The sequence below is a fragment of the Mastacembelus armatus genome, chromosome 17 (genome assembly GCF_900324485.2).
Source record: "Mastacembelus armatus chromosome 17, fMasArm1.2, whole genome shotgun sequence".
NCBI lineage: Eukaryota > Metazoa > Chordata > Actinopteri > Synbranchiformes > Mastacembelidae > Mastacembelus > Mastacembelus armatus.
Window position 1 is genome coordinate 24,498,588 of NC_046649.1, and position 27,151 is coordinate 24,525,738.

Sequence of the window (27,151 nt, forward strand, 5' to 3'; positions counted from 1 at the left end):
TTTATTTTGCCAAAGATTCATCAGCACCACCAAGTAATTTTCTTCATATAGAACAATCCCAATGAAGTGACACAATACACAACAAACAATGTAAACGATACACATCATCTCTGCTTCTTGTCAGCGACATGTTTACCTTTGTTTGTTAAGTAGGGAGATATAAATCAACACAGCATGCAACTGTTTGCAGATGATGTTATTACGTTTATCACTGACTGTTCATTCATCAGTTATTGCTCTTGAAGGAAGTGGATAAAGTGCAGATGTAGCAGACAAACATCAGTTTGTCTCAGGCCTTGTTATGTGAAAATATGAAGTGTAAAAGTAGAAGAACTGATTTTGCATTAGGATGTTTAATGTTGCTCCAGTTAATGCATTTAGCACATTGATTCAGTTCAGTCCATTGAGACCCTGTGAGCTGTTTGAGTTCATGTGAAGCTGTTTGGAGTTTTTGTATTAGAGTCTCGTGTTGTGTGAATACTGGAAATTACAAGTTGGTCTTTGGTTCGGGGATCAGACTGAACGTTGAAGCCAGTAAGTCCAGTTAGAGATGTTTGTTTTTTAAAAATCCATAATTCCATCAATATTGATTTCAAAATTGATTTTCTTTCCTTAATAGAAGTCAAAGGAGCTTGAAGTTAAATGTCCATTTCATCCTAAACCTTTGCAATGATGAAGTCTTTGGATTTAAACATGACTCTGAATGTGCCATTTGGATTTTAGTCATTTTAAATGTTCTGAATTTAAGGCATCATAGTGTCCACCCAGTCTGCTGTTTTCAAACCCTTATACTCAGGTCAGTTCTCCAGCTACAATATAAGAAACCCAAAGTTTACTGATCGTCTTTCCTCTGTCAGTTTTTCTGATGGCAACAAACACAGTGTGTCATATTCTACCATCACGTTTGGCCAAGGCATAAAACTGATCATTGATTCAAGTAAGTTCAAAGCCTGATGGGATTAAACAAAGACTAAAGTAGACAGTTGAATTTAGCTGATCACTATTGTCAGGTTTGTTTTTAAAGCATAAAATGGATAAAAATGGTGGTTAAGTCAAAATACTATGGAGGAGGAAAGAGTCTGTGTAGTTATTGTTTAGATCAGATTCACTGTGTGACTATTTCTGGAAACAACAAAGTCATCTTTGGATCAGGAACCAAGCTGAGAGTTCAGAGCAGTGAGTACCAGGAAGATATATCACAGCCTAATATCTTAATTTGGCACAAGGTTCAGATTGAAAATGGCCGTTACAGATGTGGCAGCCTGTCGGTTTTTACTCAGCTGTGATGATAAGTTGTAAAGGTTTGAAATTCAGGACATTTAACCTCTGACTTCATCTTTACAAACTCAACTTGTCATTGGTTACTTTTTTAATCAAAAGTGAATATAAAGCTTTCCAACATGCCAACTATAATGTTTGAGTATCCTACAAGACAACTGTCATTTTTCTATATGATCAAATCAAATCATCTCTTTAAAAACTGTTTCATCGTTGAATCAAAACAACAAATTAAAGCTAAAGTAAAGTTCTTTGCAGATGATGAGATTATATTCATCTGTGTCACCTCGGACGTTATTGTTGAGGGTTGAAACATTGTGAGACTGGAACTGGAAACCAAAAAATGCTTTTTGGTGAAGGAATAAAATTGACTGTTGAATCAAGTAAGTAAAATTTACACCTTTTCAAGGATTTTGAGAATAAATATTAGTAAAGTAGTAAATAAATAGTGTAAATAATATTACGTTAAACTCCACAAACCTTTAGTCTGCTATAGAAAGTTATAATAAAAATATATAAAAACTTGTTACTTAAAATAAATATTCCATTTATTCTTTAATCTCCTAAAATTTCAAAAGGTTTTGTTTAACTAAAACTTTTAACTCTCATAAAAACTCATAAATTCACATATTTTTGCTCTTAATGTTGAATTTACTGTGAATTTTAAAAGGAACCCAGGGCTGATTAACTCTACCTCCTGTGTCTGCATGAGGAAAGAGTTCATGTAGTTATTGTTCAGATCATGCTCAGTGTGTGACATCATCTGGAAACTGGAAAATCTATTTTGGACGAGTAACCAAACTAACTGTAGGGAGCCGTGAGTATCCAGAATCCAAATATTCAAAGGGAGTTTTACATTTTGACTTTTTCCATTCATATCCTGGTGTTGTTAATTAGGAGGTGAAATGACAGTAATGAGATGGTTGATGGTGTTTTCTAACAAAACGAGCTGATGCAGCAGATGCTTGTTGACTGTTGTTAACGTTACTGAGTTCGTCACAGTGCGACTGGCTCTGCAGCAACTAAACTCGTTTTTGGTTCTGGCACAAAACTGAAAGTGGAATCAAGTAAGTAAAAACCTAGATGAACCCAAAAGATTCAGAGTCTTTCTACATCATCTCCACAAAAACTCTTTATTTACTTTGGTGCATTTGTTGCTGTGACCGTAATTAGAAGCTGTAAGACTTAATCTAAAACTATAAAACCTAACTATAAACCACTGAAATCTAAAAGAAGGACATGTGTAGTATTTTAAATAGCAGTAATAATAATACTCCATTAATTGTTACTACCTGGTGGAATAAATGAGCTTAGTGTTCAGGTGAGATTCACTGTGTGACAACCGGAGCAGCAAACTTCAAACTTACTTTTGGAGAAGGAGCCAAACTAAATGTAGAAAACAGTGAGTATCACAAATGTATTAACTCTTTAAAGTGATGATGTTTAGTGATTAAGTATTGACTGACATTAAAAGAAAAGTCATGATTGGAGAAATAATCTCTGTCCAATCTAATGACATTTTTTAGCATCAGCAATATTGAATAAAAAGTTGTCTCAAACTGAGCAACAGTGGGTTAGGTCTGAAAATCAAATTGTCCATGGGCCATAAATCATTTTGAGGTGACTACATTAATGACTCTTGATGTATTTATCATCATTAGTCATTTTTAGATGACCCTGTTTTTATCAGTTCACCCAGAAAATGACAGTTTCAGATTCACTGATTTCACCTTTAATCCAACACATTTGAGCTGTCAAGTCTTTTCCACAGTCATTTCCTAATCTCTGCTACATAAACACCCAAACATCCAGCTCTGTCTAAAATCCAAGTATAATTATTTACAGGTGAGGTCCTTAAACTCATCACCATAAGTTTCTTTAGCATCAGTTACTGTAGTGACAGGGAACGATGTGTGACTGGTTCTGGGGCAGCAAGCTGGAAAATATATTTTGGAGAAGGCGTTAAAGTGACTGTGGAGACCAGTGAGTATTATAATAATGAATAATAATTCACAAACGTTTGCTTTTTAAACTGACGTATCCAAACACTTGATGGATCAGACTGAGATCAGCTCTGTGAAAATGTAAAAACTATGTTATGTTTGTTACGTTTTTTTAAAGCATGACATTTTCTGACAGACGGTAAAATTCATTTCCCTCAGCAGCTCAACAAACACAAAGTGAGCCAGACGTTACATGTTGAATTAAGTATCTATCTATCTGTCTTGAATCATATTGTCATAAAACTTCTCATGACCTCATTAAAAACTAATAATCACACACATAAACCACTTTACCCTGATAACTTTAAATAGTGGACACTTTACATTGATGTTGTGTTGAACTGATGCCTCTTATTACCTGTTATATCAGAAATGAATCCAATAAACCAGCTGGATGAGTTTAGTCTGTTCATGTGGTGACGTTTCTCAGAGTGTGACTGGCTCTGGACTCACTAAACTCATCTTTGGACCTGGGACTCAACTGACTGTTGTTTCTAGTAAGTTAAGTAAGTTAGTTAATCTTAGCTTTGTAATTTAATATTGTTGAGGCAAGATTTAGATTTTATAGCAAACTGTAAGAATAAGACTTTCATGTCTACAAAACCCCAGAATGACGACATGATATGATTCAGTTTTGAAAAGCTCTAAACCCCTGAGCTGTGCACCAACAGGAAAATAGGAAATCACACTGATGAGTAGCTCTGACCAGTAATGTCAGTAATGTCACATGATATAACAAATTATTCTTGTTAGTAGCATTTATTTGAAATAGCATTAGCTACAAACATGTAGTGTAGCTCAATAATGGAATAGTCCATAGATCAGTTGTTCAGATCAGTCAGTTTGTCACTACTGGAATCAATAAACTAAATCAATAAACCTACAGTAGAAACCAGTCAGTATTATATTTGTCTGTTCAATAATAAATTATAAAGATAGAATTTGTTGTTTCAAAAAGTGAAGCCATTTACAGCCTAAACATCATGACAACAAAATGTCAAATCAGTTCAATTTTATTTTATTCGTACAATCAGATCGTCACTTTTTAAAATAATGAATTTGATCTAAACTCACCGAAGTTTTTCATAAATAATAGAAACAAACTTCCAGAATATTTTCAATTCCCTTTCTCTGGTTTTATGTAGTTGGGTTTTTCAGGGTGTGACATACTCTGGAGCATCTAAACTCGTCTTTGGCTCTGGTGTTAAACTCACAGTGAAGTCCAGTAAGTACATTTAGTGTTTTTCCTCTGGAAGCTGGACAGACGTTGAACCAAATCTTGTTCCTGTGTTGGACGTCAGCTAAAACGAGCTTATTCATTTAGTTATTGATGAAGTTTATTTTTCCATTTTAGATGTTACTTAGATCTTTAAGATATTTAAAAAATAATTAGGCATCTAGGTTTTAGCCAGAACTCACCCAAATTAAATGTTTCCATAATCATTTAATGATAATTTGCAGCAATAAAGTCGAATGAGTCCATGTGATTATTGTTCAGAGCAGTTCCACTGTGTGGATGCTGGAGGAGGCAGAAAGTTGATTTTTGGGAAGGGAACCACAGTAACGATAGAAAACAGTGAGTAACAGTGAGAATCTATATATTCATGTGTTTACTGTACAACATTTACTGTGTAGTTTATCCTCAAAATGAAAAGTACCAAAACAAAACCTAGATGAACCCAAGAGATTCAGAGTCTTTCTAAAATGAACGAATATGTTTAGGCTCACAGAACCATCCACAGTCTGTAAAGGTAAAGCTGTTTGCAGATGATGGTTTAATGTTTTACGCTGCAGTTTTTGTTGAGAAATCTAACATTGTGTGACTGGGACTGGAGGCTGGAAACTCTTTTTTGGGGCAGGCGTCAAACTGATCGTGGAGAACAGTAAGTTCAGTTGTTGTTGTTGTAAATGGTCTTTAGTTCATTAGATGGATCCCTAGAAATACATTAACACATGACTGGACAAATATTCCCTTTAGTCCTGTTTGAGAATATGTGTGTGTGTGTGTGTATGTGTGTGAAATGTTAACCTGCTGCACTGTGCAGCAAATATTAACTCAATTTATGGCCATAACAAATATTCCTGAATATTATGACTGTGTTCTGATCCATTTATTCTTTATTAGCTCTAAAACACTGATACAGGACAGAGAACAGTGACCGGCTCAGGTTCAGGTTCTACGGAGAATATTTAGCTGTAATTTATGAGAAGAGATAAAACTGATGTTTTGTGTTTTGGTGTTTCTCACTGTGTGACTGGTTTTGGCAATAAGATCATCTTTGGTTCCGGCACTAAACTGATAGTTCACTCAAGTAAGTGATTTTATTTATGATGTTGCAGCTCATATCTGAAACTCTCCCCTTTGCTTAATGTTATAATTAAATGAACCCGTTTAAATTAAAATATAAACAGAAAAGCTTCATGAGAAAATGTCCCGTCATCTCAAGGTTTAGGCAGCTACGTTTCTCACTGTGTGTCTGATTATGGAAACTCAAAGTTCTTCTTTGGTTCTGGCACAAAACTGAGAGTTGAATCAAGTAAGTTCATTTATTGATCGACTGGATCGAATTCTGTTAAACTCCAATAATCATTTGATTTCTCCAAAGCTCTAGTGTAGCTACAGTACAGTAGGTAGAATATGGTCTGAGTTTACATAGAAAACTGGTGCCCAGTGAGGAACCACTGAAACCTCAGGGTTTATGTAGTTGCCTTTCCTGTTGTGTGACTGACTATTCAGATAGAAAACTAATTTTTGGCCCTGGCACCAAACTAACAGTTGGATCAGGTAAGGTACTTTTTCTATTTGTTAGACTTGATCATTTATCTAAAGAGACTCACTGAATTCACCATTTATCACCTGGTTCCATATAAAAAATATAAAAATTAAACCTGGACCTTAACTTCATAAAAAATAATAATATGTTTTTCCACGTTAGCAAAATATTTTCCCAAATGGTTTGTTTATAGACATAGAGATGAAGACGCCCTTCCTACAAAAACACTATGTGTTTGGTTTATGTTGTTGCTTTTCTTACTGTGGGACTAACTTTGGGAATTCAAAGCTCCTCTTTGGTTCTGGCACTAAACTGAGGATTGAATCAAGTAAGTTTTTTACTCCCTGATAAGAAAAATGCTGATTTATTCAGAATAAAGTATCATTACTCAGCATTTATCAGCCGGTACTACATTTGGATGAAATGTTCACCAGCAGCTTCAACACAGATGAAAAAACGTTTCTGTACATTCTCAGCTGTTTTGATATAATCAGAGTGTGTTTATGAGGAAAGAGTCCAGGTCTTTGGCCTCAGGGTTTATGCACTTAGATTTCCTATTGTGTGTCTGGCTATTCAAGTAACAAACTCCTCTTTGGTTCAGGAACAAAACTGAGGATTGAATCAAGTAAGTTCATCCATTTGTAAGAAGTTATCACTGTGAAATCATCTGGTTTAGCAGCAGCTCATAGTTAAAGACACCAGACTCAGCTTTAGTCCAGACAGAAACAGCTTTCGAACTCCTGCTGGTTCCTGCAGTCTTTTCTATTTTCTGTACAGACAAAACCCAAATATTTGTGTTACATATAAAAACTGTGCTGAAAATGCAGCAATACGTCATGTAACAATGACTGGAAATGTATTGATGTAAAATATAAATAGAGCATGATCATGAAGAAACAGTTGGTGTCTTAGGGTTTATGTAGCTGACTTAGTCAGTGTGTGACTGACTACTCCAAACTCCTCTTTGGTTCAGGAATAAAACTGAGGGTTGAATCAAGTAAGTTCCAGAAGTGACTCTTGTTCTATTTTACCTGGTTCTACAGCGGCTGAAACGTCCAGTTGTAGCTTCGGTTCAGAAACAGCAGAGAAACCTTCAGACAAAATGCAGCTTCAAATTTTTAATTGTGTAGAAGTTATTGTGTTTCCTCCTTAACGAGGAGCTGGTCAGTGTTATTGTGTGGAGCAGATTCACTGTGTGACTGCGTCAAGTGTGAAGCTTATTTTTGGACAAGGGACCAAACTAACGGTAGAGAACAGTGAGTATTAAAAGTTTTAGTCTTCAAGATGAATATATCAAATAGATGTGATGGACAAATGGTGATTGTTACAGATCATAACAGGTCTAACACAAGTTTTCCTGTGAAAAGAATCTTAATAATCTTAATGTGATTGTTTGCAGATGACTGTTGTTTAGTGTCCAGGGTTGGTTCTGTTTATTGGTGGAAATAACCCACCGACACTTTTCTCTGAATATTTAATCAATATTCAATAGTTCAGGTGTTTTTGACTGATGATGCTCCTGAGGACAGTGTGTAGTTATTGATCAGGTCTGGCACATTGTGTGACTGCTTCAGGATCAAGCTGGAAACTTATTTTTGGAAAAGGAACAACACTGATTGTAGAAAACAGTGAGTAGATTGTAAATATTCAGTAAGTCAACATTTACTGTTTCCATAACTTAGAGAAGTATGTCAGGTGAAGATTAGTTTCTTAATGTACCACAGATGAACTGATGACTATCAGTGTTCACACAAACTACACAATATACAGTAAAATTTGTGGTAAACACAACATTAATCAATACTTAAGTTAATCAATACTTAATCAGCAGCTAACAGCAGATTACTGTAGAAAGATCAAACTCTTTGCAGATGATGCAATTTAATTTGTTGTTGCTAGAAACTTTGCACATAGTTATTGTTCAGAAGAGAAACACTGTGGTCAGGAAACTGGAAATTCATTTTTGGTGAAGGAATCCGTCTGACCATTGAGTCCAGTAAGTCCTGCTGGTTTATCCATTTATTTTTTCATCAGTGCACTTTTGATGGATACATTACGTCTGCTGTGGTCAGACAAGATGACAACTTTACTACATAACATACCTTCAGTGACTGCAGTTTAGCTAAATAAAAACAACGTTATACAACCTAAAGCCCAAAATGCACTTTCACTTTTAAACTGTGGTTTATGACCCTGAAATATTCCAATATAAAATATTCCAATACAGACCAGCCCTTGAAAAGACAGATGTGTTTTATAGTCTGTGATCGCTGAGATCATGAGTTTCACTCACCAACAAATCAAAACTTAAATATAACCAGTTTAAGTTTCAATGTTTTACTTAATTATTGATGAGTATTTATAAATTACAGTATATATGAAAACAAATCCAGTATCTGATGATACAATTAAACACTTCCTGTTAGTAAAACCACCAGTCTATCAATAATAATAGAAAACATCTTATATTTGCACATATAATTACAAATCTAAATGTGTCTTCTTGTGTTATATTCATATCACCAGTCAGCTTCTGTGGTGTGAGTGTTTGTGTATGTGAGTTTCACAGTGTGTGACTGACTCTGGCGGTTTCAAAATCATCTTTGGTGGTGGCACAAAACTGATAGTCGGCTCCAGTAAGTGAATAACGTTACTGCACCATTGAACCATTATGGCTTTAACATGTCACAGACTTTAATTTAAAATGCAAACTAGAGACGTTATCGTCCACTGTGAAATTAGTACAGTCTGATTTCACATACTTCTCTTCTAACGTTTCATAGGCTGCTGTTCATTTTTAAGTCCAGTCTCGTTAGTGTCTGTCCAAACAGAGACCTGAAGCCACCTCGGACCTGGGGCTTTGGCTCCAGGTGTTTTTGTTGAGCCTGTTTCCAGTGTGTGAATGCTGGAGTGAGGCTCCTCTTCAGCACTGGAACGACTCTACGTGTAGAAACAAGTAAGAAAAAAGAATTGTGGTTATTCCAAATTAGCAAATGTCTCTCAGTGAAAGTCAAAGTTCAATTTAGACACTGAACTGATAAAACAAGTAAGACCTGATAACTGGTAAAGGTTCAGCAGGAGATGGTGAAACAAGATGTTCATTGCAAACACCTTCATATAAAAAACACTGAAAATCCTACATCATGTTTCCAAGAAACATGTTTCAGTGTTGCTGAGCTGAGATCAGTTTCTGTAGCTGTGGCTGTCACAGTGTGACTGGAACTGGACTTTATAAAATCGTCTTTGGGTCTGGCACTAAAGTCACTGTTGAATCCAGTAAGTTTGTCTCCTTTATGTCCAACAAATCGAAGGTCGGTCTTTGTTCTCCCATTAGACGACAGAGTCTCCTCGGCACGTTGCACTGACAGAACTTTAAATCTTATTGTGAGGAAACAGTCAGCGTTTAAAGGGATGAACGAATTACTGTTCATTAACTCATTAACTATGAAGTTATTATATTTTATATTACAGTTTATACACTTTACAGTCCTTTAGGCCCGGTTCTGATCTGTAAGAGACGTTAGGACCCGGTTCTGATCTGTAAAAGTTGTTTAGACCCGGTTCTGATCTGTAACAGTCGTTTAGACCCGGTTCTGATCTGTAAAAGTCGTTTAGACCCGGTTCTGATCTGTAAAAGTCGTTTAGACCCGGTTCAGATCTGTAACAGTCGTTTAGACCCGGTTCTGATCTGTAACAGTCGTTTAGACCCGGTTCAGATCTGTAACAGTCGTTTAGACCCGGTTCTGATCTGTAACAGTCGATTAGACCCGGGTCTGATCTGTAACAGTCGTTTAGACCCGGGTCTGATCTGTAACAGTCGTTTAGACCCGGGTCTGATTGGTTACAGTCGTTAAATTAGCTGAATTAGTTTTTGTTGCTCTGGTTGTTGTTGTGTGAATCTCGGAGGAACCAAACTTCTCTTCGGCAGTGGGACGACTCTGTTGGTGCAAACTAGTAAGAAAATGACTTTAAGTTTTCCTGTGGAAAATAATTATAGTTAACAATTTACTCCATAAATTCACTTCTTCACCCAGTTTGCCCAGTTTGCCCAGTGTCTACTTATAGATGAGGTGCTGTTTACTTAGTTTGTTCACCTACAGATAAGTTGAAAAATAGGCGTGAAAATGAATATACGTCCTAATAATGTCCCAAAATAAACTTGGGACAGTTTGTAATTCGGTGACTTTTCCAAACGAGATCAGTCCAAGCAGCTTAAGTTTTTGGTTCATAGCTGAACGTTGTGTGACTGAGTCTGGAACCAGAAAACTTCACTTTGGACGAGGAGCCAGATTAGTCATTGAAACCCGTGAGTCAAATCTCATTAGTGAACTCACCTGTTCATAAACAGGCGATTTCAACTGTTTTCACTTGATCTTAAACACCATGAAATCAACAAATCACGTTAAACCTTCAAATCGTCTCTACACTTCAATATGGTTGGGATGTAACATCATTGATTTAATATCATTTTTAATTTCATTTTAATTTTGAATATAATTTTTAATTAGCAAACAAACATCATGTGATTTCAGACGTTCCTGTTCTTCATGTTCCTGTTATCAGACACCACCAAACACTCAGAACAGAACAGAACAGAACAGAACAGAACAGAACAGAACAGAACAGAACAGTTTAAATAGAATTAAATTAATAAAGATAATAATTCAAAGTTACATTAACATTTCAAAGCTGCCATAAAAACATGTCTGTGAAGTATCTGGAGTTCATCACAGTTGGTGTGTTATTGAGCAGCCTTCCTGAACTGTGTAAATGCTGCTGGTTTCCAGAAAATCCAGTTTGGCTCTGGAATTAAACTTGTCGTCCACGACCGTGAGTAAAAACTGTTTATTCCAATGAATCTTAAAGACAAACACAGTTCACAGAAATATTCTGTCCATTATTCACCTTGTACACACAGTTTCATTCCTTTGAATCTTAATGAAAGTTTGTTTTTCATAAAGTTGTTACAGGAAAATACAGTAAATCTGGATACACACAAATACTAATACACACGTTCAACACAAATACTAATACACACGTTCGACACAAATACTAATACAAAACTTCAAGCCAAGTTTATTTGTACAGCACGATTCAAACAGAGTAATTCAAAGAGCATTTTTACAGAAATAAAAGACAAGTTAAAAATCAAAACAGGAAACAGCAAATAAAACACCGTCAGTTGTCACATGCTGAGCTAAAGAGAAAGGTTTTTATCTTGGACTTAAACATTGTCGGAGATGAGGCTTGTTTTAAATTGATTTAATTTTAAAAACGTCAGATGTTTGACATCAGTGAGTTTATGTGCTGAAGTGTGTGAGTGTGTGAATGACGGGACTGGAAGGCTGATGTTTGGACGAGGAACTGAGCTGAAAATACACAACAGTAAGATCTTTAAACATCAAGTCACTAAATGATTAACAAGCTGGAAACAACATTTGTGGAGATGTGTCATATAGTTACAGCTGTGAAGGTCTGTGACTGATAGATGACAGGAAGTAAAGCTGTTTGACTACATTATGATTTAATGACAAAGTCCGTGTTGGTCAAAAGCAGAGACATAAAACACTTTTGTCAGTTATGTCAGTCTGTCAGTTATTGTTCAGCATTTCAAACTGTGTGACTGGAGCTGGTTTCCAAAAACTCCAGTTTGGATCTGGAACTAAACTGATCGTCCATGACAGTGAGTAAAAACTCAATCACGACAAATAAACTTCAGTTAATATAAAAACTCATTTCACTTACTGTTGTTCCCTGTAGAACAATCCATCGGATAATGAAAAAAGATATTGTCGATTATTGATGAGGGAAATAAACTCTAATCCTTGGGAACAAACTAAACTCGTGGTGGGAAAAAGCTTCTTCCCTGAACTGTGAGACTGGAGCTGGTTTCCAGTTTGGATCTGGAACTAAACTGAAGGGCAGGACAGTGAATAGAAACTAGTTATGGTTCGACACAATACAACATTTTAAGTGAGCACTGGATTATTTGACAGAAGTGGGATGATGGTAGCAACACACTCTTTGTATTTTCCTTTTAAATGTGATTATTTACTTAAAGCTGGTCTTGAGTTAAATATTTGAGAACTTCAGCTTGTGAAGAAGAACCTGAGTTGTTGTTCAGCCTCTCTGAGCTGTGTGACTACAACTGGGTCCCAGAAACTCCAGTTTGGGTCTGGAATTAAACTCTTCATCCAGGACAGTGAGTGAAAACAACAGAAGATTTAACAAATAGAAACTCACTCTGAGATGTTTTATTTATTTATTTATTTATTTTTTGCTCTTGGTTGAAAATATTTTCCTCCATGATCACAGTTTTAAAAAACAGCAAAGTATTTACTCCAGTAAAATGTTGTAGAACAAATGGTTTGTATTGGGAAGGGAGAAGAACCAGTGAAAGTCCAAAACAAACAGCGACGTCATTTCAGTCCAGTTTGAAGCTTTAAATCAACAGACTCGGTTCATATTTGCACTGGACTCTGACACTGTGTGACTTATGGTGGCAACAAATGGGTTTTTGGATCAGGCACAAAACTGACAGTTCACACCAGTAAGTCACTAAATGTTCATTTAAAGCTAATAAGTAAAAGTCATTAGTTTCTGATATGAACGTTGTGTGTTAGAATCATCAAATAACAGTTAATTACATTTAATTCCTAAGTAAAATCAACACTTAATCCAAAGACAGCAGCTACATTTGACCTTTAACCTTTTAATATTAATGCTACTTGTTAAACACGTGGTGCTATCGTGTGTGTAGCTTTAAAACTGGAAGGTTTTGGAGCTGGACACTGAAACAGTGTGAATGATGCTGCACTCAAGCTCATCTTTGGGAAAGGCACCAAACTCTTCGTTCACACCAGTAAGAATAACAGATTTTCCTTTGATAGTTTTATTTATTTACTCAAAACGTTGGTTAAGACAAAAGGAAAGTTAAGATAATAAACTGTTAGGAAAGTGTAAAATAATTTTCATCAAAACAATAATTTATTGTCTTATTTTGGATAAAATATACAAGAAACCCACAGGAGAGAATCTGTGTCTAATCAGACTCATCTGAAAAAGTACAAACCTTCACAGAGCAGGTCCAACAGTGACTCAAAGGGTGAGTTTGTGTCGAGAGGCGTCTCATGGTGTGAATGACGGGACGCGAAGGTTGATCTTTGGACGAGGGACTGACCTGAAAATAGAGAAGAGTAAGATTCTGCTTTAAAATAACTGAATCTGTCAGTGAAAACTCTTTAATTCACTGCTCAGTCTAAAACCTTCAAAAACCTGAAGCATCAGTGGAGATTTTTAATATAACTGGTGGATGTTGCTGATGTTAATCAGCTGATTGACAAAAAGCAAACTGGCAGTTTGGACAGTTGATAATTTTATTATTGTCTCTGTGTCAGCAGGATATTTATTTGTTGGGATATTTGTTTGGTTATTGACTAAACAGGAGACAGACTCAGTCAGAGCTTCATGGTCAAAGCAGGTTTTGGTTAAAGCACTTTCTGATGTGTGACTCAGAGTGGACTCCAGAAGATCCAGTTTGGATCAGGGATTCGTGTCTCAGTAGAAACAAGTGAGTCCTGTTTCACTTCATTAAGCAGTTGAAACTATTAACTTGCAGACTTTAGAGGGTTAATGTGAAACCAACACCAGACCCATAGATCCACTGTGCGTCAAAATCTGCAGAACGTTCACAGAAACATAGAAAAGCTCTTAAATAAATACTTTTCTCATGTTTCCCTGACGTGTTTACGCCGCATCGTTTATTACTATCACCCAGCAACACATGACATTTCTTCCTGTGAAGAATAATCTTAAAAATGAATTCAGCAGAGACGGTTTGATAAACAGTGATTTGATAAACTGTGACAATGAACCTGCAGGGAAAGGTGGAGATGTGTTTTTGTGGAGGACTGAACTTCTGTGTGACAAGTGACTGGAAAATGTTGTTTGGCTCTGGGATCACGTTAAACGTGCGGCTGAGTGAGTCCTGATGTTTTATTATTATTTACCTGAAAGACAGTTAGTCCTAATTACGTCGGAGGCAGAACTTGTTGAAATCGCACTTCGTTATGTGTTTAATTAGGGTTTTATTTGTAAGTAGCTGTATCATAAACAGCAGCAACATATGGCCGACACACCAAAACAAAAATGACGTATTTCACATCTTTGTTTGTACCAAAGTCGTAATTATAGTGAAGTGACTGTGGAAACAGAAGTTAAAGAGAAGAACAAGACAAAGACGTCCTGCAGAAACAACAGCCTAACTCTGCTTTAATGTTTAGAGACGTGTGTGTTTTCATTGCTGCTGTTTTTGCTGCCACTTCACACAGTGTGTGAATAACAACGTCAGGACTGTGTTTGGCTCTGGGACTAAACTCAGTGTCGAGACAAGTAAGTGTCAGCTTTCAATAGACTGAGGTCAATATTTCATATCACCTGTAGAAACAGAGCAAACCAAACATGTTGAGGTATTTGTCCAACAACACGACGACGTGTGACACAGTTCGGAGCAAACAAACTCATCTTTGGTGCTGGAAGTAAACTTCAGGTAGAAAACAGCAAGTTTATGATCATAAAATGATTAGATCAAATGTAAATGTAAGAAAACTAACTTATTCAGAGTCAATGTTGCAGGACTGTGTTAACTTCAATTACTTCAATGAGCGCTTTGTGTTGAGGACCTGGTTTTTGAGGACCTGGTATTTGTACCTGGTTTAGTTCCTGTGTGAATAACAACTTCAGGATGGTGTTTGGATCTGGAATCGGACTGATGGTTCTATCCAGTACGTGTCTTTTCATGCTGAATCAGAAAGTTTTAAACAGGAAAATTACACGAATTTTACAACTTAATGTTGTGACAGAACCGGACTCATCAAAAGGTTCTAATAGACACGTTAATGTGGAACAAGTTGGCAAAAACAGAGGCTGGTTGATCATAAAGACCTGTTTATTATTAACTTCATAACTTTATTCATGTTGTTATTAGTGAATTAGAGCTTTTCAGCTTCAGAGCCAATTAGTCAAAATAATTTAAATTAAAAATCTGAATTATAATAAAATCAAAGGGCTAAAATTACATGTTATTTAAAACTCAGCGACAATAGACAGAATTAGATTAAACATCATGTTACCAAGTGTGAGGCTGAACTTTAGTCGTTTTACTGACAGATCTAAATTACAACACGTCATTAGTGTAGTGGACAATATTTGTCCAACAACACAACAACGTGCGACACATTTCAACCTTCACACATTGTCAGCGACTTCAGACCAACACGAGGTCCAGTTTCTTTTATTTCTGTTCCTGACTTTAACATGATAAACTGAGTTTCTGACAGCAACAAAATCCTGTTTGGATCAGGATCAAAACGCTCACAGACCCACGTGTAATAAGTATCTTAATAAGAAAACTTAACTTTTGTAAAGTCAGAGGAATCAAAGTTCATTTCTAATCTGCTGTTTTCACGTTGTCATGAGAAAAACTGTGACTAACTCGACGTCTGACGATGGATACATGATTATTCGGACTATTGCCACTACACTGCTGCAGCTGAGTTTTTGGAGCAGGTCTCAGTCACTGTGTGTCTGAGTGACGTCGACGTCTTTGGATTTTGGTTTGATGCTGTTTGATTGTCTCAGTTTTCTTCAGCTCAAACAGAAACAGTGGATGAAGAGTCATGTTGAAAATGCCTGAACATGATTCATGTGTTATTGACCTGTTGTTCTGTTGTGTTTTGCAGAGGATGAGCACCCACCGTTCTACTACGAAGTGGGAGATAATGACATCCAGCTATGCCTGGCCACTGGTTTCACCAGATTGAACGCCACCAAAGATCATATGTCAAACCAGACGCTGCCAGTTCGAATTTCAGATGACTCTGTGTACAACCAGGTGTCCTTCTTATCTTCTTCCAACGACATGTGTGGAGGAGGTACGTTTGAGTCGAACCTTACTGACCATTTACAAATATCATAAGTAATAATTGATTAATAATTGATGGAAAATCCTGGGACTTAAATGGGAATCGACCCAAATTAAAACCTTAAATAAAAACATGTAGTGGAAAACAAAACAGGCTGACCATGTTTTCTGTGTCAAAGCTAATGAGCGTCTGTTGTGTCTGATGTTTTTCAGAAGAAACTCCTGAGTGCAGCAACGACTGGGAACCAGGTTTGTCATCAATTTCTTTGGACCATCTTTTTGAAGGTTTAATGAAAAGCCCTTTGGTCCTGACTGAGTTTTCCTGATGTGGTTTTGCAGATTCGAAGGTGAACATGACGTTCGTGATCGTAATGGGCCTCAGGTTGATCTTCCTCAAAACCATCGTCTTCAACGTCCTGATGACGCTGCGGATGTGGCTCAGTCAGTGTGAGTACGAAACCACACACAGACCAGTTTGGACTCAACACAGGCCTTTGTTTCTGATTCGCTTTGGTTTAAACCTTTAGTCTGCTTCATTTTCTGGATATAAACTCAAACTGCGTTTTTCAAAGAATAAATTACTGGAGAAATAATAGAAACTTCAGTCAACTTCCTGTGCGGCTTTTTCAAATTAAAATTCAAATGACACAATTCCTTCATTTCCTGGCAGACTTTTAATGTGAAACATCTTCAGAAATTGTGCAGTTCAGTTAAGAGTAGATTTATCTAACGTTACCAAAAGGAGGAAAATCTTATAAAGCGTGTCTTTTAAAACACTTTTTCTTTGGCAGTTTGTTGACTATCAGCAGGAAGTTTTGGATGATCGCTCAGACGTCAGATTTCTGCTCAGGGGAAGTTTAAGGAAAAGTTTAACATTGAGGGCTGTGAGATGGGAGCACTTCCTCCACAGTGTCTCCTCTAACGTTTCACTTTGCTTTGCTAAATGCACTTAGGACAGACGGGATTGTTTTCTCATGCAGCAAGTGTGAAATGATTTTGTTTTAGGGATCTGGAGGTGAGCGGGTATAAAAGGACCTGAGGGTTGTGGAAAGCACAATTTAAGCCTTTCCCACGCACCATATATGTTAATGCTAAATAACTGTAGGCGACAGGTTATGGACGTGATTTCTGATTGACGGTACAGTGGAAGGACACATGGAGACAGAATTTTATGCGACATCGCCCCCGAGACATAAAACAAATCTCATCTATCCTGAAGATCAAAGCCAAGGTGAACGTGAAGTTTTCCTTCCCAGTGTGTGTCTTGTGAAAGTCCAGCAGATCTGATCCTTTTGTGCTTAGTACAGTTGGCGGATTAAATAGTTCTGTCTTAGCTCACGCTGATGTTTGCTCTGATGGACTTTGAAGGCTTAGATGGTTCATTTGCTCTGGATGCTGTTAGAAAGCTGCGTCTGTCATTTCTCGTTCGGTCTGACGTCAAACAAAAGACACTTTGGTCCAGAGGAGCTTTACTATATTTTTCTAGATTAGACTTTAGATAGAGCTTCCTAAAACAGATTCACACTGATTCCTGCAGACTCAGCAGATCTTTGTCTGTAACTCATAGTAAACATGACTCAGGTCCCGTTCATTAAAGTTCTTGTTGTGTTTTCTTTTTCAGGAACCTGGCAGAACTTCACCAGAAGAAAAGATGAAGAACTTTGCTGAAACATCTAGTTGGGGCTCAGCTTTATTTCTGCTTCCATCTCATACGTCTGTCATGTATAATAACATGTATAAATATCCAGTCACCTGTCAATCACCCTGATGTTATCATGTGACACACGTGGTGTTAATCATGTCGTGTATTTACTATTCCTGTGCTGCCTGTGTACATAGATCAGCTGTTTGACATTTTCTCTTTACGTTGTTTCAATAAAAACTGGAAACTGAACGACTGTTTGTTAAAATTCATGCGTCTCTGACTGAATTTGTAGAAATAATAATTACAACAAACAGAAAAGTGTTTAAGTGATAACTGATACAAACTGGACTCGAACATTTGATGATAAAAACACTAAAATGGCCAAAAACAAGATTCAATGAAAATGTAATAAATGAATAAGCAAAAATATATTTTCCCTGTTTGTCCAAAAGCTCCTCACAGGTAAAGGTCAAACACAGTTAGACCTGTGATGACGTCTCTGCTTTACACATCAAAGACAAATTAAAGGTTTAAAAAACAGGTTTTACAGCAAATTTGGATAAAAGGGCCGAGCATCTGAATCCTGATCATGACTCATAACAAAACGTCAGAGGAGAAACACTGGCAGAAACAATCTTCCAATATACTGCACATGGTGTAAATGTGCGTTGAAACACAAGGATTAACCTGCTGCTGTGACCCTGACACTAATTTTATCACATAAATTTAAATACTCATGATGCAATAACCAGATCTGGGTTAATCTGCCTCATCGGGGCTGCATTGGACTGGTTAGGGTGACAGGAACTAAACTGATGGTTTATTCACACCTACTGTAACATTTCCATTCATTGGCACACACGCAGTTTTTCAAGGTTTTTGGCAGTTTAATAGTTGACAGTCCAGACAGGGAGGGAGTCCACCTGTAGTCCACCTGTAGTCCAGCTGTAGTCCAGCTGTAGTCCACCTTTAGTCGAAATGTAAGAATGTGCTAGTTCTTGTACAGACTCTAGTCGTCGGTGCAGATCATGCACAGTGTGTAATGCTGCTGCACGTTTTTCTCCCAGCGTAGCTATGAACCTTTGAGTTTAGTCTATGTATTGTATATTTACTATTTATTCCATATTTGTATTTAATTAATTTCTAATTCTCATCAAGATGATCAGGTATATTATCTCATCAGGCAGTGACTCTGTTGTGTCCTGTAACGAAACACAAAGCACAAAAGAAGCTGCATCGAGTTGTTGTCGCAGTCAGTTTCCTGTCATGAACACAACAAGCTAAATGATCTCAGTTTCAGTAACGTCAGTCTGATAAACATCTCGGGCAAACAAGCCTGTGTCATCGGCGTAACAAGAACATTATAGATGCAAGTCTGGGTTGGAGACATAATCCCGTAATGTGGAATGAATTTTATTAACTGTTAGAATTTTTAGCATGAGGTGAAACTAATAACATTAAGTTGTAGTGAAGTGAATCAAACAAATATTTTTATATGGCGGCTGGTTCCTTTGGTTTGTGTGTCAGTGTTTGGAAGAAATGGCCAAATAAGGTAAAATAAACATCTGCACCTGTGACTTATGTAAAAAGATGTTCTGTGATGTGGCCCTGCTGTAAAAAGTGATTAAAGATGCTTTAGTCGCTTTTGAAACTCTAGCACAGAGAAACCAGTGTGTTTAGTATCACGTACAGGAAGTGTATACACTTTACAGATTCCACTGGACATTAAAACTGTCTGAGGGAGACTGGACCCAAGTGCAGACCAAGGCTTTTCTCTTTTTTTATTATTTCATTAACTGAAGACAGGGTTAACTGAATAGTGACGGTAGCAGGAAAATCTCAGGTGAAGGAAAAGTGAAACAAAAGACACACTGGGTTAGGGTCCACACAGTGTTTTCAGGCAAGCACGCCGAGGACACACATGCAATATCTGTATGATGTGTGTACATGAACCATAGACCAAGGCAGGGATGAAAGGAATAGGAATAATAATCCAGCACCAAACAAAGCAAAAGGCCCGTATGTATAGAATTTGGGCCTGAGGCTAATAGAAAGCAGGTTGGACTCATTAACTATAATTAAGCCCAAGTTACCTGAAGCCACCTGAGCCTAACAGGAAGTAAATAAACTTTCTAAATAGACTATGGTCCATCCCTGGACCAAAACAAAAACTTATTTTTATATTATATATATATATATATATATATATATATATGATGTAAGTGTGAGCTGCTTCTTGTGACCTAATATTATTTTTGTTATTTGACGTGACATTATTTGACTCAGTTTAGTTTGTTGTTTATGTGATCTCATCTGGTCTCATCTGGTCTCAAATAGTCTCAAATAGTCTCATCTGGTCTCAAATGGTCTCAAATGGTCTCAAGTGGTCTCATCTGGTCTCATTTGGTCTCATCTGGTCTCATCTGGCCTCATCTGGTCTTATCTGGTCTCCTGCAGTTGTTTTTTCAGGAGCTTCTGTCTGCAAGAGAAATAATTTGGGGCTTTCTTAGGCTGTTAATGATCAAATGGAGCCATTATTGATCCTGTTGAAAACAGTAAATCTGCACAGACGAGACACATGAGAAATGAAAACTGTTCATTTAAAGGGAAAAGCTGAATTTTTTTGGAGGAAATGATCAAAGTTTCCGTGTTGAAATAATTTCCTTTAACAAGTAGGCAGGTTCTCAGAAGAAGAGCTGTTTGTTATACAGATGTAAGTGTTTCTGTTCTGGTTTCTGTACTTTATTAGGTTGTTGTTCTGTTGTTTGTGCTGAGCCCATGCTGCTGATGTTAACCACGGATAAGAAGGGCACAGATCAGACACAGCAGTAATCAGTGGTTGTGATCAGCAGAGCTGCTCACGCTGCAGCGAGCTGCGATTCTCTGTGGTTTCCTGTTTGTTTGCTGCACAGAGCTCAACAGTTTCTGTCAGGACCAATGTGACTTTCAGACCTTGAAACTAAAAACATTTAAAAAAAACATTTTAATCTCAACAGTAAAGTAAAATACAGTGTTTATTTTAAACTCTTTGTCATAGTGACAGTGTTGTGTTGAACATGTGATGGCAGCAAACTGGAAATGAACTGTCACTGTATCACGGTACATTAAGATTTTAACTTGAAGTCCTGGAAACTACATTTATGTCTGTTCAGATTTTTGAGGTCAACAGTACATTCCTGCAGCACAGAGGTCGAGTTTGCTTTAGGGCACAAAGACGCTTTGGTTAAGGTGAGAGGAAAGGTCAGAGTTCAACAGGAGAGGAGCTTCCCACGTCAGTTTGGAGACATTTTACACTTGTCAGTTTATTCCTATGGAAGTTGCTCTGATGATTTATCAGGCTGTACATGATTCAGGCCTGATGTGCAGAGCACGCTCAGTAGCACCAGACTTCATTTGTAGAAAGAGGGATTTCATTTGGACATTTGGCCACTAGACCACAACGAGGCAGCTTCAGTTCTACAGCACAGTTCAAACACAGAGACAAAGAAAACATGATTCTCAGCCCAGCTCAGCTCCTGGGGGGTCACAGGTTTGCTGGAGCAGTGTAGTTATGGAACATACTGTGTTCTGAGCCTTTCCAGTCCTGTGACCAGCAAAGATAAGACTGTGTCAACATGTCACGTCTCAGAAACAAGAAGCAAACTGGGATCTGTGTTATCCCAGCCGAACGCACCATCACTGACCATGGAGGAGGACACTTCTGTTAGTCGGTGTATTTCCTCCTGAAGGAGACACAGATCGATGCATGTTTGTAGTTCACACTTACAGATTCTGTTGGCTGATCACTGAATGTGTGTCATCACTTCCAGTTTGTACAACCAGACTGAATGGAAACGATGGAAACCACAGACTGAAAGCACAGCTGTGTGTGTGTGTGTGTGTGTGTGTGTGTGAGAGCCACTTCCACTCCACCTGTTTTCCACTGGCACTGTCCCAGACTGTGTGTGTTCAATAAAACTAAGATATTGGAGTGATTTGTCAATATTGTTATAGTATATAACAATATAACAGGCTTTGGGTTTTTAGAGGAACCAGTGCAGGGACCAGACTGTCGGTCGACTTCATGTGTACTGTGTCACCTGCTGCTGTTCAGGACTCTTAGGCCAGGTCCAACAGCATCAGTTTTCATTAGGCCAAGGTAAAAAAAGGTTTGCAGTTGGTTTATTGGCAGTGTGAGGCCAGAGCTGCAGAATGATTAACATAGTGTTGCATAATTTCTTTTTGTTTAAAATATTAAATGGTAACATGTATTATCGGTCCCAGCCCAGGTTCTGTCCCAGTTCAAGTCAAAAACACTCCAAATGCCCTAAAGTGCTTTGGGAGGAGACTTTGAACCAGCAGTGATGCTGGAGGCTCATAACCGCTCATGATTATTATTAATGTCATTTCACAGCTGCACCAAGTTTAGTCTTCAGCTTTTGTGCAGGTTCAAAGTTACTTTTTGAAGTTTATTAAAATAATGTCTGTGTGGAATTAGCTCTGATGCTTTATGAGCTGTGAGGAGGAAGCTTTCAGTCCATGGTCATCATCCAGTTGGTACCAGCTCTGATGTCTGTGGAGTTTGTTTCGTTATAAACAGTCATACTCATGTAGAGCTGTGTGTATGGCTAACAAATACAGATGGTTTTCACAGTTTGCTGTGGAAACGCTGAAAGACTGGAAGCAGCAGACAGAGCAGCACATTCGTGAACATGGTGTGACACTGTTAACCACAAATTACTGACTGAAGTGATGAAAACACCTCCGACAATTACTCTCAGAACTGTCTTCTAACTTAATTTATCTATGAATGTGAAACAGTGTGGGATTAACCTTCTAGACTTATGTTATAGCTAAGCTCTGTCTTCATGTGTATTTGGATTTGACTGGTGCAGAAATGTATGAAACCTTCACTGTGTTCAGCTGAAAGTGAAAACACTATGGGCGACTTTAGTTTCTACGTATTTTCATGTTCAAATCACAAAATAGAATAGTAGAAGAAGGCGTCACAGTTGTTTCTGGACTGAAACTATTTAAGCTGGAGAGTTTTTTAAAATACAGAAGTTTTTTTTGCTAATGTAACTTACATATTCTTACATGAGCATAAACTGAAGTTACATTTTAAAAACCATATATAGATTAAATATAAAGATTAAATGAACTTCTTTTTGAAATGTTTAAATGATGAGTTGCAATTCTGCGTAGGTGTCTGTATCTGCAACCTGATTGGCTGCTGCTGCTGCTGGAAAATCTTCTGCCTCACTGTTTCCACAGGATGTGGTGGCACGATGTGTCGAGCTGCACGAAGACGTCACAGACGGAGGCGCTGGCGGTTTCTGCCTCAAAGCCTGCTGGGACAGGAAGTATGTGTGGGCGGGGAAATCGAGGCCAGGCGGTGCTGAGATGAAGATGCATCATCAGGTGTGGCCTTAGAACCAGCGTGAGAAAGGACGCCAGACGCCTAAATATAACCCAGCTGCAGCTGCTCCTGTGTGACAAACATGAGTTTAAATATTCAGGTGTAACTTACAGAAGCAGGTGGACACACAAACACCTGCTCAGGGGCCAAGGGGCCACCAGAAGACCCCCAAACATTCTGCCCTCAAAAAATTTCCCGTTCAGTTTTGTATTTTCTGGATTTTTATTTTTGTGTCATTGTTTAAAGCTCCCCAGTTACCGTGTTCATTTTCGGTCAGTGTTTATGTGCTTAACATTACTGCTGATAGGATGTGGTTTTTCTTTTAGACTACACACAGAGTAAATTCAAGCAAAAACAAATAAGAAACAATCTAAGGCAAAATAACAAATATTTGGTTAAAAATATTACGTGTTGAACCCGTTTCTTTCCAAAGTTTCAGACCTTTTACGTTATAGACAGGTACCGAAAATATTTGACCACGAAGAAATTCATTCATTTGTTGCACTTTCAGTCTGTCTTCTATCAGGACACTTTGTCATTATCACTTAGGAATTTCTTTTCTGATTCGCACATTTTATTTATCTGTATTTCTTAGAATGGGCTCATGTTCTTTCTAGTAAAGTTTTAAAAAAGAAACTAAAATAGAAACAGACAATATAGTGAGAACTCAGCGACAAAAGGAGTGAGAACAAAACAAGTGGCAGGCAACTTTCAGCAGAGTGAGAATCCAGTCGTCCACTGATTCCTGTTTGTTGGGCTTTGTTGGTCTGCTCTCAGTCCTTTGAATTTCCTTCTCACAGACACAGACGTGGTAGTTTATCAGGCTGTGTGGCCTCGGATATGGTAAGATGAACAATAATTATATAAAAAATAATTAATGGGAAAATAATAGTTACCAGCACATGTTCATTTATCTATATTAGCATGTCTACATTGTGTTTACACTGCAGATTCATTTTCATTTTGACAAAACAGGTTGTAAGACCGGACAGACAAGTGACTTAATAACTAATAATAATAATAATAATAATAATGATAATAATAATAAATTCATAAATGACAATAATGTAGAGCAGTAAAAAGTAGGAGTCAACTGAATTATTGAAATTAAGATATAATACTTATTGTTCTGTTTGTGTAGGGCTCATATTGTGCATGTTGTAAATCCTGAATTTAATCAAATGAACATGGATTTCAGACTTATTCTAATCTTTATGTTTTTGTTGTTTTTTTTTTTATAAATCCTGGCTCTTTGAATCACTTCCTGTTGTGTAGTTACTATAGATAATAGCACACACATGCTGATATTTTCTGCCTCTTCAATATTTTTCTTAGGTTCATGTTGAAGTCAGTTTAACATGTCTGGTGGCCCAGAATTTGCTGTTGGGCCCTATTAGTATTAATATTATTATTATTATTATTATTGTAGTTGTTGTTATGTATCACGGGCAGCTTCTTTGCAGCTTGATTTGTCAGAGAAACCTGGAAACCAGCTTGGACTCCTCTGCTTAGAAAAGTACCTGCTGCTGGTTTTTCTGTGCTATTTAGTAAAATGCACCATATGGGCACAGTATAAACTGATATTCTATATCATGGTACTAATTCCAAACAAATTAGCAGTGAACCAAATCTTTAAAAAGAACCTGACATACAGGGAAGTTGAGGACTGTGGATCCCCTGGGGGTCTGTGGCCTGGCCTACATTCTGAAAGTCGTGTACAGTAATAAACACTGTGGGATGTAATATTTTTATTTAACTTTATTTCACCATTTGCTTCTAATGTTAAAATCTACAAATGTTTAGAGATTTCAAAAACGTCATCATCGACATAGAGTCTGACCTGGATTTAGCCGTAGCTCTGTGTGGTCTGCTGTGACAGAAACCAGATGATTCTGTACCAACCTCCAACCACAATGGAACAACATTTGCTTGTTTGTTGGTTTTGTTTGTTGTTTTCTGCAGCTTCACCGCTGACAGGAAGAGTGCAGCACGCTGTGCATGAGGTTAAAGGAGGAAGAAACAAGGCTGCAGCAGAGTGAGGCTCTGAGGTCAGGTCAGACACTCACAAACATCCGTCAGCAGCAAAGAAGAACAAAAACACGACCTCACAATGTTTCCAACACAAGAGGTGGAAAAATGTGCAGCTGAAAGGTTTTTAAACTTCCAGGAACTTTGTAACAATAAGAATCAATAGTAATATAAAGACACAAATGAATAATAGGACACATAAAAGATATGGTAATGCTGTTCTCTACCAGTCTCCATTTAGAATCTATCACCACTATACAACCATCAATAAATGTTTCCAACTGTGGATTGTAAGTAAATGAAAAAGAATATGTTTAAGTGTTTAAATGTTATATAGATATTTTATATGATTTTTCCAGGTCTAGGCATCCACAGGAGGAGTTGGAGCTTGTGACTAATACAGTAAATATATTATAAACAGCTGCATTACAGTCTGATAGAAACCAGTTAGTACATCAGCATAAATAATAGTTAAATACTGCCAAACATACAAGTACATTTTTCATTTTTCAATTTTTCATATTATATTTCCAGGTCACATCTGAAACATGTTTATAAAGCAAAGCAATAATCTACTTAAAATCATTTTTAATTGCGTTATTGATGATTCAGACACCAGAGCTTCTGTGAGGTCCAGGACTGGTGCTGGTGATGAGACACGGGTCTTGCTGGATTGAGTTGAAGCCAGGATTCTGTGCAGGCCTGTCAGACTCATCCAAAGCAACCTGGGAAAACCGTTTGTGTCTGAAGGTGCTTTGTGTCATTTAGCTCTTTATTAGTGTCAAGGCTTTGTCTTATCTTGGTGTGTGTAATAGTAACCTACTGACTCAAAGGAAGAAGAGGGTTGGCTGAGCTGAGGCCACATCCGGTGTTTGCTGAAGACATTCTTCAGGTTCTGTTGTGTGAGCTCATTCTAAAGGACGTAGTCAGCTTATAGGTTCTTGACAGAAAGACTGATCCTCAGTCCAAGTCAACACTGAACACTACAACACTCAACAACAAATGGATCAGTATGGGAATCAAGTCATATGAACCCAGTGCCTGAATGAACAGTGTTGCTTTCTAAAATGGCAGAAAATTAAGATTTCCCTCCTTAGGTCTCAGAGAATCACACCCAGACCTGAGTATACTGCAGTGTCCACATACTTTGGGACATATAGTGTATATTTGATTAAAACTGAGTAAAACATAATAAATAACACAACTACTGCTCATCATAATGGAAAGTTTTTAATTATATATTTACCATTAAGATGTTTTCACCTTTGGTGCTTATATTTTTATGGTCATTCACTGTATGTTTATTATCATATAATGCTCTAACAACATTTGGCCTTTGTACTTGTCACTTTAGGCCTCATGTACATTGGAGTAGATATCTATATTGATTTCCTCTACTCTGGGAAAACATACTTGTCATTAATGTGTATTAGATACCAATAAATAAATTTTGTTTTTGTTTTTTTTAATTTAAACTGATCTGTTGTCTTCTCAGAGCAACAGGAACATCAGAGGTCAGAGGTCAGGGTCTGGAGCATGGAGGTTTGGAAAGAGAATCTTTTGCAATTGATTAGATTTTTTATCATGTAAAATTAAAACTCAAATTTTCCAGTTACCATCTGTTGTAAATTAAATGAACCTTTGAGAGCTACAATATTTAGTTGTGTGTTTTTTATGTTTATTGATTTCTTTGCCTCTGTCAGGATACAATTATAGACTCTTATTATCAATCATAGCTCAGATAATATAAGATGATGGAGAGCTCATTTCACAACAAACTGTATCCTGTAAAATGCACATTCAGAGTTTAGCAGGTTACAGCTCATCAGAAATAAGCTGAAGCTGCAATGAGTCTGCTGTTAGACCGAGTTCAACTCAAGTCCAGTAGGGGGCACAATGTAAACTCTTTGTTTGGTTTTTTGATGTGACACCAGCACCACCATGTGGGTTTTCTTGTGAACTGTTAATCAACACATCCTGAAGGAAGCAGGTACACTACTTTCTACCATATGATAGAGGCTTGTTGTTTTTTTCTTTTTGGCAATACAAATCAGCACCAGGCAGATAATTCTCATGTTAAATGTTAAATGAAGGAAAACAAAT

The 27,151-nt window shown here is 37.3% G+C and overlaps 1 long non-coding RNA gene and 1 gene segment (V, D, J or C); both read left to right on the top strand.

Moving 5' to 3' along the window:
• The window catches only part of LOC113134419 (M1-specific T cell receptor alpha chain-like), a 44,260-nt gene extending 26,371 nt beyond the window's left edge, over positions 1-17,889 (top strand). Inside the window, 4 exon segments of the C gene segment in view lie at positions 15,796-15,987; positions 16,191-16,226; positions 16,317-16,424; positions 17,599-17,889. Coding sequence covers positions 15,796-15,987; positions 16,191-16,226; positions 16,317-16,424; positions 17,599-17,600 — 338 coding nt within the window.
• Positions 17,890-23,524: 5,635 nt separating this feature from the next.
• LOC113134446 (uncharacterized) lies at positions 23,525-26,699 on the top strand. The gene is made up of 2 exons (XR_003296066.2): positions 23,525-23,863; positions 24,983-26,699. It is a non-coding gene; the product is annotated as an uncharacterized LOC113134446 (long non-coding RNA).
• The last annotated feature ends 452 nt before the right edge of the window (positions 26,700-27,151 follow it).